The following is a 14,225-nucleotide window of genomic DNA, read 5'->3' as shown; positions in this document are numbered from 1 at the left end:
ACCTATTAAATCGCTGTTGTCCAAATGCAGTGCTGTAAAGCTGTCGTCCTTTATGAAGCCCCAAAGGGTCATTTGTGCCAAATCATTATTTAATAGCAGCTTGGTAACTATGATCTAGCATGTTATGATGATGCATTGCTTAACCCTTAAAGTAATTGATTTTCAGAAGTCACTTTTTTTGTCCACAACTTGGTATGTGCTGCCCTCTAGGGTACAAAGTCAGTATTGCAAGAAATCAGTAGTTGCTGCATCACTCATTATTATTATATAGCGCCATCATATTCTGTAGCGCTGCACAATGGGGTTGACTTCTGTCATGTCTCCCAAATATTACATTAACTGTTCAGTGTATGAAGTGATGTTAAATAATCTATAATCAATATTATTACTCCCATATTTGTTACGTTATTATCCCTCTTTAAAGGAGGCTGATGCTCTGGCTGGATGTAATTGTGAGATGAGCAGATGGACAATAACATCAGGACCCGGAGAGAGTTGTCACGTTCTGGCCTGTGGGGCGCATGTAAGAAAAGTGCCCCCAAATGCACACTTGCTGTAACACAGAGATGCACTCACATGTTTAATCAAATATAAACACAAAAGGCTGTCACATAGGCAGTTTCCCTTTAATAACTTGTCTACAGGGCAATTATAGTTATGAAATTGGGAGAGCAGGTGCATTACGGTTGCAGGGAATAAGAACCGAGTGTCCAAAACCAGAAGTTGCAGGAAAGGTAAGGAGCCGCGGGCAGTAGGTACAGGCAAACAGGAGGGAGGGTGTATGTATGTTTGTGTCTGTGTATAAGTATATGTGAGCATGAATGTCTAAATATAGGTTTATGTGGGCATGAATGTCTATGTATACATGTGTGTGTAAGCATGAATGTTTATGCGGGCATGGCTGTCTGTGTATAAGTGTATGTGAGCATGGATGTCTATGTATAAGTGTATGTGAGCATGGATGTCTATGTTTAAGTTTATATGGGCATGGATGTCTATGTATAAGTGTGTGAGCATGGATGTGTATGCGTGTGCGTGAGTATAGATGTGTTTGTGTGAGCATGTATGTGTAAGTTGTGCGAGATGGATTGTGTGTTAGCATGAGTGGTGTGAGAGGCAATGTCTGTTAGTAAATATGAGTAAGTGTGCATGTTAGCATGTGTAAATTAGCGTGTATATGTTGGAGGAGGAAGAGGCAATGATGGCACAGATGAGCTGTTTGTGGCAAATGTGGCACTCACAAGCTGTTTGGGGTCAAAGGTGGCCCTCGCATGCTGTTTAGGGGCAAAGGTGGCACATGTTGCTTGGTGAAGTTGGGGGTCCCCGGAGCAATTTTCGCACCGGGGACCTGTAGTTTCTAATTATGCCCCCTGGCCCTATGCATACGGAACAGAGGAAAGAAACTGACTTCCACCAAATACAAACTTTAGCAAAAGGTACTTTCTTTCTTGCAACTTTGTAACTGGCTTCGGGTTTGTAAGGAAACTCGGAATCCAGTGCAGCAGTGACATCTAGTGGTGGAAAGAGGAATAGCCCTCTATCAATCAATGAAACAAATGTTGAGGTCATGAATTACAACATGAAGCTTCCCGGCGCGCCTTAATCCCACGAACAGAAGTTGTGCCCGTGTATGAAACAAATGCAGCATTGGTAACATCATTCCTAGTATTGACTCATTCATTATTTTACAGGGCGTTCTTAATGGTCATGTGATACAATAGCAGGCACTGATAGGTTGTAGCCATTGAGAAAAGATAATATTTTCTGTGTTGTTTATGTTTGATTAAACATTCAGTGAAAACAATGAAACAAAGTAACAGATTTGCAAAGGAATACCTACAGCTTAGCCTAGATAATCAGAAAGGGACGACTGTGACCTGGAGCTAACGCAGCTAAAGTCCCTTTTCCACGTCCGTTCTTTATGTGGGGCTCGGACTTGGCAAATAGCAACACTCCATGCTATTGTGAATATTCACTATGGCCTCTGTACGCCTATGAAGAGATTCCATTAAAAATCAGCCGTTTCCAGCTACAATAGTCATTTACAACATTAACCCCGTCTGCGCTGGATTTCTTTCAAAAACAAGGACTTTCTAAGTGACCCCAAACTTTTGAACGGTAGGTGTACAGTAAATTCTAGAATAATTCATAGACAATTGTAAGGGGAGAAAACAAGGATTTATGGTTTAAAGGACAAAGGACAAAGATGAGAAAGAGACTGGAGAATGCATAAAAAGACCAGGACCGGAGAGCGAGCGACGCATCTTGTTAGAAGTAAAGAGAAACATATGGAGTGGGAGAAGAGAGGAGTCAGCGACCGAGGGTGAAGCAGGGCAAGTAACAGAATGAGACTTAAAGGAGTGTGGAGACAAGGGGAGGGTGGAGACACGAGGAAAGAGGGAGGAGAGAGAATGAGACGGAAGTAAGAGAGGTAAAGAGAAAGTGTGACCAAGGAAGAAAGAGCTGTAAAAAAAAAAGCCAGGGAGAGAGAGAAAGAGACCGTAAGAGCGACAGAACCAGAGAGACAGACCTCAAATCCCGAGAAAGAGAGACTGACGTGTCTGAGAGACAGAAGAAGAAAAAGGAGAGTCAAAGATTGAAGGAGAAAAGAGAAGAAAAAAAACAAAGACAGAGGAATAGAGATGGTGGTGGGTTCTGTACACAGGACGGTCTACACAAACCTCCTGTCTGGCTGTCTTCTACCTCTCAGCGCGGCGGTAAGTGACGCTCCTCGCACACAAACGAAAAAGTACACAAAGGTGTGTAACGCGGGCAGGCGCCTAAAGTGTCATACAAAGCGATACAGAAGAAAATACTCGGGGCCCCCAACTTTTATACACAGAAAACCGCTGTAGGCGAACTTGTAGTGTTTGTTGGACCTTAACTCCCATCACTCTTGATAATTCAATGCCACAAGATATCGGCAAGCGCTGGCTACTGATCATCAGTCTGGAAGTCTGCGTCTCTCTCGGGCTTTGTATATACATTCAGGGATTATATAGGCGCACCACCCGCACGTGCATTATGTATAAGAGGAAGGCTTTGTTCTAATCCCCCGTTACGCTTTCCGGTGCCCTTGGACGTGATCATTTATCTCCCAGTCTCTCAGGCACTAAAACGCTACATAAGTAACATTTCTGTTGCCGCCGGACTGTACGGAGGTGCTTTTGGCCGAGAAAGAAACAGAAAGGTCCAAAAAAAAAATAAAAAAATAATAATAATAAAAAAAACTGTTTTTTTTACTTTTTTAACTTTTATAAAAAAAATAATTAAGAAAAATAATTTAAAAAAATCATAGTGAAGGTTTACGACGGCGCGTCCGGCACAGGAAATATGTAAGCCTTTGATTTCCAGTTCCTGGGATTTTCTTGGACTTGATTACGTAAAAAAAAAAAAAAATGATAATAAAAACCCGAAGGTTTCCCAATATCCTCCATAAATCTGTGTCCGGTTAACATGGGAACGTGTTTAATGCCAATGGTGTACTCAGGGTCATGGCTGTACTTCATGGACAGGGAAGTTGGCTTAGTAAACTGAATTTTGGCGTCTCACCCTACTTATTCATACACGGCGCTGGCACACGGGCAGTCTTCTAATCATTTAACCTACGTGGTATCATGTGATGGCGCAATCATTCCCAACATACCGTAATTAACAGGGTAATCACCGACGCAATGGCCGGTCGCGTACAAACAAGGCCACGCGTAAATTGTTATACAATGTTAACCCCTTAATGACAAAGCCGTACATGTACGGGCTCAAAATGCATTGTTTTCAATGGGTTTAGGGACCGCCCGTTGTCCTTAAGGGGTTAAGTTCTGTTATATTATTATGAACCTATTGTACAGCGCTGTGGAATATGATGGCGCTATATACATCGATAAGTAATAACCAACGTGCAGACTATTTATAAGCACGTTGAATGTGCTTTTATCAGAGGATTTAATGGCAGATAAGAAGAATTGGACATATTGTTCTGTAGACATTATGAGGATTTTTAGGGCTGTAGGGCTCCAAACAGGGACTGTCCCTGCTAAACTTGGGCACTTGGTAGGTATGGTGGAGTACGGCTTCATTGGTTTTAGGCCAACAATGGAAGTCGGTAATTATTGTCCACACAGCAATGTTTACAAAACAGACGCGGTGTATACAATGTATACAAGGGAGGCTCTGTTTCTTTGTCAGCTCCTGGGGCATTGGAGTAACTGAATACTGTACAGCGCTACAGAGCATGATGGCGCTATATAAAACAATAATAATAATACAGTGCTACATTATATATGCCCTGTACGCACACTTCTCTTCAAATACACTCACTTATACTGTATACTCACGTGAGTACGCACAGGCCCATGTAATATACACGCGTGACACACGGGCTGCTGCCCATCCCTAATAATATATATATTTTCCCCAAGTCACAACATTTAATTAGCGAGAACAGAACGTGCTGACCCGGCCAATCCCGCACAAATTACGGGTTACCGAGGCAACGACTGCTACCCATGGCAGGGGTGCAGATACCAGAGATACTCAATGACTCCGCTAGGGGAGGGTTTAATGCGGTGATAGCGCGTGTGACCGACCATCCTACACATTACGGTATTCATTTATGCTTACATTTTTTTTATTTTCAGGTATCGCGCTGCAGTGTCACAGAGTAAGTCTACATGTATCCTCTCCTTTTTACTCCTCCCATTACTCCATATAACCCCTCCCTATAACTCCTCCTATTACTCCATATAACCCCTCCCTATAACTCCTCCTTATAACTCCTGCTATTACTCATATATCCTCTTTCTACAACCCCTCCTATTACTCCATATAACCCCTCCCTATAACTCCTCCTATTACTCCATATAACCCCTCCCTATAACTCCTCTTATTACTCCATATACCCCTCCCTATAACTCCTCCTATTACTCCATATAACTCCTCCCTATAACCCCTCCTATTACTCCATATAACTCCTCCCTATAACTCCTCCCATTACTCCATATAACCGTCCGTATAACTCCTCCTATTACCCCATATAACCCCTCCCTATAACTCCTCCTATTACGCCATATAACTCCTCCTACGGCTCTGGGTAATATCTCTAAATTTTCAGGTGTCTAAATGGCTCTTCTTGCTGTGAACCACAAACAAAGATCTACCTAGATTACAGCTGGTATGGGTACGTAGCACAAAGTATTTACTAAACCCCTTCTCAAGCATTAGGATGAACTCCCGCCCCAAATATATCATAGTATTATTATACGGTTTCAAAAGTATTGCGCTGTGTTCGGGTTTTCGCATGTTCCCCATTTGGATTTATTCTAGCTCCGTTTATCTACTAGTCAACAGTAGAAACACTAATGAAAGTCTATGGAGCACCAGACTTCATTAGCATTGCCATAAAGCATCAGCTCGGTGTGGGGAAGTCACCAAAAATATCACGTGACTGACAACAATGGCGGCCTCCAGGTCGGCGGATAGAGGGAGTTTATTGGAACAAAATGAAATAAGAGCAGGTTTTTGTCCATGCCGATGGACATAACTGGGGGTGATTATTACAAACAGCACTGGGGGTTATTTCCATATACAGCGGTGGGGTTTATGTTTGAAGTAGCACTTTTTTTTTTTGGGACTTCCCCTTTAACACTGGTGTATAAGCATATATAAATATATATACACCGGTATATAAATAAATGTATATTTATATATATATATAATAACACACATTATATATATATAATAAAACGCTGTGCAAGATGTCGCTACGCTTGCCAGAAAATAGTGCATGGAACAGAAAAAAAGAGAAAACCGAGGCACGACCGACCCTTAAAAAAATAATGAGCTTACTGTATATATTATTTATCAGAACACGTTGTATACCTACCCGTCTCTGCACACGTTCTCTCTCCAGGCCCCTCTTTATCTGCATGCTGATAATATTCTCTGTGCTTTGCCTATGTGGGATTTGCAATAAAGGCTGCTGTTCGCGGTCTCCATCTAGACCCCCGTCACCAAGAGAGACCCCCCTGACAGACATGGGACCACCCCCTCCATATAGTGAGGTATGTATATTAGCTGGTAATTATATTATTTTTAAATATATCGGTGCCATTCAAATATTTACCTGAAATGATGGTCTTGGTTTTTAATTTCATTTTCATCTTGTAGACTTATATCAAGGTTTATTGGTTGGCGATTAACATATGTATCGTTTACCATGAAATAATTAAACAATTAATACAATAATTAATTAATATTCAGCAGATATTCAAAAATATCCATAAGGGGGATATAATAATGGGGTAATCCAAGACTCAAACTTTTACCCAGCCCTGAAAGGGTGTTGGAACATTGTGTGTTATTACATAACATAAATGAACACATTTTGTGTTTATGTATTATTATTATTATTGAATGAGTTTATAAACACACACATATATAATTACATGAATTGATGGTGCAGGCAGGTGAGTCAGGGTGTGGTATGGATCAAAATGGCCAAAATTGGGTCAAAATGTAGTCCCTCCCACATAGCATTACAGCAGCATATAAACTACAAGTCCCAGAATCCTCTAGGCTTACTGATCACTTGATAGACCGCTGCAAATAATTGTGTAGGACTCTCAGCTGGTCCCTACCGGAGTACCCTGCGATACCCTCATACCCAGCAAACGTTCTGAGCTCCTCGACAAGAGGGGCATCAGAGGAGGTAAGACGGATATTAGTTCCCAAAAGAGTGACTCTCCTTTCAGGGCACTTGGGAGGTATGCTTCCATAACAGGCATCAGAAACTCTGCCATGGTGGGAGTTTTAGTCCAATATCAGTTGGATTTAGGTTGACTCATTTTTCCCATCTCTTTGTACCTCCAGGTCACAGCCAAACCTTTTCTGTATCCCCCAAGTACATCGTGTCCGCCACCCTACAGCAGTGTTATACCCGTCTCCCCATCGTCATCGTTATGGGGCGATCAGAGCTGAGAGAAGGACATTGGACTTTGTCTGAACTGCTTTGTGCTCACGCGCTGGAGGTGTGTAGGGTGTAGGAGGACAGCCATACTGTGGCAGAAGATGCGTGGATCTGGCGGATGGACCATACGCGGCACCAGTAGAGATTGCATCAAGCGTTAGAAGGTTATATAGGAGGAGATATCGGGAATTACAGAGACTCCATATGAGGTGATAGGGAAGAATAGGAGATGCTATAGGGATGGATTACAGGGAGTAATAGGAGAGGAGCAAACGGCGGAGATGCAATGACCAGGCCAGCTAAGAAAGAAATGAAGTTGTCTGGAGAGATAACGATGAGGAGCAGACGAGAAGAAGGTGTGTGTGCCAGGTATATAGGGAACAATCTTAACTTGAATTTTTTAGCTATATATTTAAATAATTTTGTCAAATACACAGAAACGAGGCTTAAGATATTTCTGTGGTTCCATTTGTGAAAACGTGTTTCTGTCCAAATGTTTGAGTCTGATCAGAAATAAACGTCCATGATACGTCTCGTGATGTGTTTACGTCACTTCCATCTCTTCTGCCTCTTGCCAAGTTTCATTCTCTTCTTAAGCATCAGTATATCCAGATAGAGGATCTGATTGAGAACGGCGCAGGCGCAGATGAGCCCTCCATGCACGGCCCCCGCGATGCCGCTGCTGAACACGTCTTGTCCTGCACAAGAGAAACACGAAATGCATTACACGATGACAGATCCAGTTCTGCCGTTGACCTCATAGCGTCATGTGCCGTCTTGTTATGGCAGATAAAGCCTCGTTACCGTTATCAGTAACGTGTAAGTGCGGTCCGGTTACTACCCCAATCAGATGGCAGCTATAGCCCTATAACTGCCTCCATGACCTATCAGTGTCACTCTTGGGGATGACTGTTACGATCAGTAGAGATGTTGCTTCTATCTAAGTGCTTTTGAATGCATACACCTACGCACATTCATGCACACAGCATCCTTGACTTGTGTTCATCTAGTTTCTTGTAGATCTGCTGCTTGGATCCACTCTTCCATCTGAAAGGAGTGATGCTGCCCCTATTAATCTAATCGTGAATCTTTACATGCAGATCTTTTGGATACTTTATTGTATTTGGCCTATCTCCGTGTGAAGTCATATCATGGACCGGTCCCATTAGGCATACCTGTCAGGTACAGGCCAGGAACGGCGGTCTCTGCCCGCGTCCGGGTGATAATGTCACACTGGTATCGGCTGCAGTTCTGTTCTGCTCCATACATTGATCCTTCTGGAGCCCGTAGATAATACTCATTACTCACCGGAGTAGCAGCTTCCATGTAATCAACCTGTTTCATAAAACATTTTAGGAACACAATGGGTGATGATAGAAATGGCAAAACACGAAAATATCTTATTATATTGTTTGGTTGAAATGTTATCTTTATGGCTTTAAACGTGTCATTTCTGGTAACCATTTAGAAGATATGCTCCTCTAGGTAGGTCACAACGTTTGTATGTAGAATGCATGTCATGTGTTCCATGGTCTCTGTGTTCCAAGCACCTTATCCTTAATCTGTGGGAATTCCTCCATAGCTCTCTCTAGCATCCTCTGGGCCAGCTTCATCTTCATGGAATGGTAGTCTTCACCGCGACGCCGGGGCTTCTGCCCCTTCCACTCAGAGAACCATTCAAATGGAGCCATGGTAAGGAGAGTCATACAGGAGCGACCTGCAGGGAGGAGCGAGTTGTGGAGGGATAAGATGTGTAGGTGTGCGCCCCATATAGGATGGTGGCTACAAAATACCCAATTATAGAAGGGAAGTTGCCCTTGGGATTTTCTGATTGGATAAGACATATTAGGGATATGGTAAGTGTTTCGGTGATGCCTGTAGATTTTTTCAAGATTTAATATTCACTCCGTGATCACCTGGGTGCCTCTGACTATATGTGGGATCTTTAGCAGATGGGAAAGTGATGAACATCAGAGGCAGCTGCTCAAATACTTCATTCCACTCCAAAGACGAGAATTGCCCCATCCTGCAAGAGGGAGAAACCGGTCATTTCACATGTGGAACAAGCGCTGACTAGCAGTTGTAGATCACTTCTGTCCAATGACTTCCACCCTATAGTCTTTAGTTACGGCCACTGATTTCATGATTTTACCCTAGAAATCCGGACAGGGATCATGAGATTAATAATAGTGATGGAGTAATTTTCTCAACACTCACAAACTGTTGAGGTCGCCGTCGTTGTACAACCAACGGTTGGTGGATTTTAATCCCAACTCCTCGCTTGTTCCGCGAAGTCCAACAAACACCAAGAAGCATCCCATCCCGTACTGTAGCCTGGACAGGAGAGAGTGGACCTCTGGAGTGGACCAAAGAACACGGAGAACGAGCGATACATGCAGGAGAACGCAGGAGACAGACATGAAATATTTAGAAGAAGGAGGAGAAAAAAGGGTAAAAAGGGAATTTATGATGATTGAAGTCAAAAGAATGGAAACTGATTAGGAAGTTAGGAAAAAATCAGTAACGTGTGGTGGTGGATAAGGCTTTAACATGTTTAATATCACAAAACACTCCGTATCATTATACTTCTCATTAATTAAGACCCCCTATTGTTAGTTCCTGATGACCCCCTGAGGCTGACTAATGCACTAATACCATGTCTATACGTCTACGTCCCAATTAATAGACAATGCTGAACATCACTGCTGTAATAATATTTACCCTTATAATGAACCATGATGTCAATCATTCATTAAAACTCCCAGCAGTTTGTGCTTTTTATCAATTAGTGTAATTAGTTTGTTAATTGCTGTATTGGTATAAAGGGTTCAACTCATGGAAGCTGAGACTGACGGCAGTCTGTGGCAGAGCCAGTATTATCTCATCAATTTCCAGTCCTGAAGTTCTCTCCCTTATCCGTGCTTCACCTTAGAAAGGCGGATATCACGATCCCATATTTGAGTCCCTCCTTACCGGGTAATGTTTGAACCTCCGGTGGCAGAAGACGCTCGTAGGTATTGAAGATCCCAGCATCTGATATGATTACTGGAGCATAAACGCAAACCTCGCCTTCTGATCTCTGCACGGCCACCCCTACGGAGAAGAGAAAAGGCAAACTTGGGCATATATTTTATCTCTGTTTCTACGGCTTCACTTTTCCCTCTTGTAAAGGGGACCAGGAGGTCTACCGGGACATCCATGGCCATCGCTGCCATCTTCCTTGTAGTGAAGGTGGCTACACAGATGAGTAGCCGTTATGGTTCTCTGAGAAAATGTGCTTCAAAAAGGTCTTCCAAAGAACCGTACCACCAGTCACACCACCACATACCATAGGTGGTACACTTTTTCTTGGGGCTTGACATAGGAGTGACTTAATTAACATATAACATAATGGCGAGTTATTACGCAGAGGACATCAGCATCACACTATTCTCATCACACATACGACAAGAATACCATTCTTACCCCCTACTTACCTATGGCCCTGCCATTTTTCATCAGGATCCGTGACACAGGAGCCCTGACCACCACCTTCCCACCAGCTCGCTGAATGACGGGGATCATATGAAAGGCAATTTCGCTGCTCCCGCCGCGGGGGTACCAAGCCCCTCTTTTGTAGTGATGAATGAGGAGAGCGTTGATCATGAAGCTGGAATCACTAGGAGGGACACCTTGTCAGAAGAGTAGAACATAGACGTCATGAAAAATGTCTCTGACCTTTAGCTATCGAATGCGTACAATACATCGTAAGCCACGGCGTAATTATTGATCATGATAACGGTGATGGTCCACAAAGATTTGGAACAAAAAGCACAAAAGAAGACCATTCTTCAAAGTTGATAAGTTACAAGTCACATATTAGGGTTCTTATATATTCGTGAACAAACATAAAATATAAATAATATGAAAAAATGTTCTGAAACGGCAGGTTTTTGATGATTTTTGTTTCCTTCCATCAGCCTAGGACATGCAGATAGAACAATGCGTACCATATTATTACCGCGGCTCTGCCCTTTGGATTACAGATAATAAGACCGACGACTTAATTTGTTTATCAGACCTGTAATCTAAATAGTGGTAAACTCATTAAAGAAAGTTAATGAATTACTGCTAAGGGGACAGTGTCAGGCTGGAGTGTGTAGGGTACGACAGATCAAACTATCCTTCCTTGGGGAGAACATTATCTGATTCGGAGTAACTAGCTGGAACTTTGTTATTACGTCCAGACTGTAATCAAGTAATCAAGGGAATGCCGCGTTTCTCTCCCACGGACAGTTAATCACCTTTATGGGAATTTATATTGAGTACAGGTAGGGTTGTGAACAAAATAACAATTAAAGGTAAGAGGAAAAAAGTTGAGAAGGTTCTGGAATCTCTGCCAAAAAATTCTACGGTATTTTCTGTTCTGTTTGCGTATATGATTATCATACCTGGGAAGTCTCCAGGTTTGACCAGGAGTCTCTGAGCCACTTCTCTCTTTCTCTTTTCCTCCCCACTCTCTGCCCACTTTTCCTCCTATCTAGGATTGTCTGGGGCTGGCCCTGTCCCCTTTCGAAGCCACTCACCCGGAAGAGGGAGAGCTGCGGGTAGCCTGCTTGGGAAGTTCCCAGGTATCATTATAGAGACTATTTCTTTGGAATCGGGGTGGACTCATGTCCACGTAGCAGTAAACGTGGCACTTTTATTTTAGAGTGCCTGCTAAGGCTTATGGGTGGTTTTGTTCCAGGGCAACTGGAAAGCTACCCATTGGCTACCCCATGTGCAAAGAAGGGCCTGATGGACAACTATGTGTGTTTTGCTGTGTCTATTGTATGTAAATTACCTGCTCATACTCTTTAAATACCGATGTGTTCGCCATTAAAGTGAGTTCATGATTTTACCCTAATGCATCTAGTATCTAGGGGAAGAGGGCAGCGTGGCCGATCATAAGGGTGAGGTTCAACTGTAGTAGTGGAGGAAGCCGACTTTAATGAATACACCCATTCGGGTTATCGAGATCCGTTACAGGTGGAACCATCACTCACTTAAAGTATTCTCCATCTTGAAAACCTGTCTTACCCACCGTAGAAGAGGTAGCTGAAGACGGTCTGGAGGTCTTTGTTGCTGGTCAGGCTATTCAACACATCCTGGTGACTGGACTCTGCCAACCAGAAGATGGGAGAAACGCAGTGCAGAAGACGGGAACGCAGAAGCAGAACCGTTAAAAAATAAGGAAGGATCTTGAGGGCACCGAGCAATGGAACGTGACGGGCCACCTTCTGTGGGGAACATACCGAAAAAATATATTGACTCTTCTTCTATGTCACCAACGTTCCTCTATATCCTCATTGCTACTGCTGTCTTTCCTGACATTTCAGCTAATTGTTCAGCTGAAGGCTCCTGGAGCAGCATAATAAAGGTATCAGGGCAGTTGTAGGTAACTCTTCCTACTCATGAAAACAACCCTTACCTTCATTAAAGCCATGAACTTATCAATGGCTTCTTCTTCCCCAGGGAACTGCTTTTTAAGGGCATCTGGAAATTCTTTTTTGCCCGCATAAAGCTGGTACACCCGGTTTCCAATGACTACGGAGTCATATTGGTCATCCAAACGGTTCCATTGAAGTTGTCCATCTGTCAACTGGTCCATGATAACACGTAACATGCCTCCTTCATGCATCTGACCCACATAGTGTAAACCTGGAAAAAGGGGTTACATGGAATGCATGTCCAAATTGTCCACATTGGTCATGAGTTATTTTTATTGATAGGTGAGAAGTTTCTGACCAGGATCCTTACCCACATCGAACTCGTATCCATGCTGTTGAAATGTGTGGCTGCTCCCGCCCGCGTGATCGTGCTGCTCCAGAACCAGGACCTTTTTTCCAGCTTTGGCCAACACGGCAGCTACTGTCAACCCTCCCACCCCACTACCGATAACCAACACATCCGGGTTAGAGGGGATTGTGTTCTGCGAAAACCCTAAAGTGTAAGAAGGAGAAACAAGAAGACTTCAGTGTGTATCTTTTACAACATAGGGGAGGAAAAGGCATTAACTTTCTAAATGTGGTGGCCTCTATGTAGTGGCTCACCAAATGTGTTACCCAAATGGCTGTAATTCCAGTACCTTGAATTGTCATGATTTAAAGATACACTTAGTTTGAGACACCTGCATTCAAGCAGAGATATAAACCATAACATACCGGTAGCAAAAGCATCATTTATGATCACAGCAGTATACAATAGAAAGTAGACTTGGGCGCCGGCGTCATCTTCATGTTCGTCTTTGGGGGGGGAAAAATCTTCGTATTCTATGAATATTCGCTCGTTTCGCTGAGATGCACCTCGGCTTCACCAGGATGGGGAATCACTAAGCGGAAACCCCGGCTTTGGTGCCAGGATTTAAAGATCCGTAAGAGAGACTCTATTGGTCGCCGGCAGGGGGCTCGTCTGGCATCAACCAATGAAAAGTCTGAGCAGCTGCCATTTCCCATTCATTCTTTGGTGTGAAATCAATGAAGTTATGTCAAAGCTGACACACATTTGTTTGATTCATAGGTTCGCTTCTGTCGATTTATATGAATGATGTAACGCTATCCCTCATTCATAAACCTATGAATGAAACAAATGTATAACTCTGTAGCCTTGACAATTGCCCTTTTTGCCCCGCGATACCTCTTTCTCCCTGAAACACTATAAAGCTCGGTGTGAGGCTTTAGCACGTACCTTGTCTTAAGATTTTGTCTCTGCTCCTCTTGTCAGTGACCAGAGGCTGCGCAGGATGCACACAACCCTCTTGGAACAGACTCCCCCATCCAAGATAGAACCGCAGGTAGAAATATAGCCCCATAAGGGGCAAGAAGAGGAGCAGCAGCCAAAATGCCAGGGGCAGCATCGTGTAGGACTGACACACACTGTGGTTACACTAACATGCAGCTCATGCGATACACAAGTGCAACCCATACACACACAAACAACACAAACACGTGACTCTAATAGAAAGATAAAGCACCAAGTCCTACCTGAATAACTTAACACACACAACAGATCCACACTAACACAGCAGACCCACGCTAACACAACAGATTCACGCTAACACAACAGATTCACGCTAACACAACAGACCAACGCTAACAAAACAGATCCACACTAACACAACAGACCCACGCTAACACAACAGATTCACGCTAACACAACAGATCCTCACTAACACAACAGATTCACGCTAACACAACAGATCCTCACTAACACAACAGATTCACGCTAACACAAGAGATCCACG

General features: G+C 43.2%; 2 protein-coding genes across 2 annotated transcripts; one reads left to right on the top strand and one right to left on the bottom strand.

Annotated features, from left to right (window-relative positions):
• Nucleotides 1–2,395: 2,395 nt before the first annotated feature.
• On the top strand, nt 2,396–7,498 carry TMEM92 (transmembrane protein 92). The gene is made up of 5 exons (XM_053453902.1): nt 2,396–2,717; nt 4,638–4,660; nt 5,111–5,176; nt 5,909–6,059; nt 6,868–7,498. The coding sequence occupies exons 1-5, from the start codon at nt 2,643–2,645 to the stop codon at nt 6,973–6,975; spliced, it is 423 nt and encodes a 140-aa protein (XP_053309877.1). The 5' UTR covers nt 2,396–2,642; the 3' UTR covers nt 6,976–7,498.
• Nucleotides 7,499–7,506: 8 nt separating this feature from the next.
• LOC128471901 (all-trans-retinol 13,14-reductase-like) lies at nt 7,507–14,225 on the bottom strand. Its single transcript, XM_053453899.1, has 11 exons — nt 13,670–14,225; nt 12,743–12,925; nt 12,414–12,643; nt 12,027–12,222; nt 10,441–10,635; nt 9,938–10,057; nt 9,182–9,320; nt 8,881–8,990; nt 8,515–8,681; nt 8,140–8,299; nt 7,507–7,662 (listed from the first exon to the last, which is right to left on the bottom strand). The coding sequence occupies exons 1-11, from the start codon at nt 13,836–13,838 to the stop codon at nt 7,514–7,516; spliced, it is 1,818 nt and encodes a 605-aa protein (XP_053309874.1). The 5' UTR covers nt 13,839–14,225; the 3' UTR covers nt 7,507–7,513.

Source organism: Spea bombifrons, chromosome 13 (genome assembly GCF_027358695.1).
Source record: "Spea bombifrons isolate aSpeBom1 chromosome 13, aSpeBom1.2.pri, whole genome shotgun sequence".
In the NCBI taxonomy this organism is placed as follows: Eukaryota; Metazoa; Chordata; class Amphibia; order Anura; family Pelobatidae; genus Spea; species Spea bombifrons.
This window is presented reverse-complemented; position numbering and strand designations above follow the sequence as displayed.

Coding starts and splice junctions, on each gene's coding strand:
- TMEM92 (XM_053453902.1), top strand. CDS start 2,643: ATGGTGGTGGGTTCTGTACACAGGACGGTCTACACAAACCTCCTGTCT. Junction 2,718..4,637: donor TTCTACCTCTCAGCGCGGCG/GTAAGTGACGCT, acceptor TTTTATTTTCAG/GTATCGCGCTGCAGTGTCAC. Junction 5,177..5,908: donor CTAGATTACAGCTGGTATGG/GTACGTAGCACA, acceptor TTCTCTCTCCAG/GCCCCTCTTTATCTGCATGC.
- LOC128471901 (XM_053453899.1), bottom strand. CDS start 13,838: ATGCTGCCCCTGGCATTTTGGCTGCTGCTCCTCTTCTTGCCCCTTATG. Junction 10,058..10,440: donor GAAAAATGGCAGGGCCATAG/GTAAGTAGGGGG, acceptor TCTTCTCCGTAG/GGGTGGCCGTGCAGAGATCA. Junction 8,300..8,514: donor TCCCACAGATTAAGGATAAG/GTGCTTGGAACA, acceptor TTTATGAAACAG/GTTGATTACATGGAAGCTGC.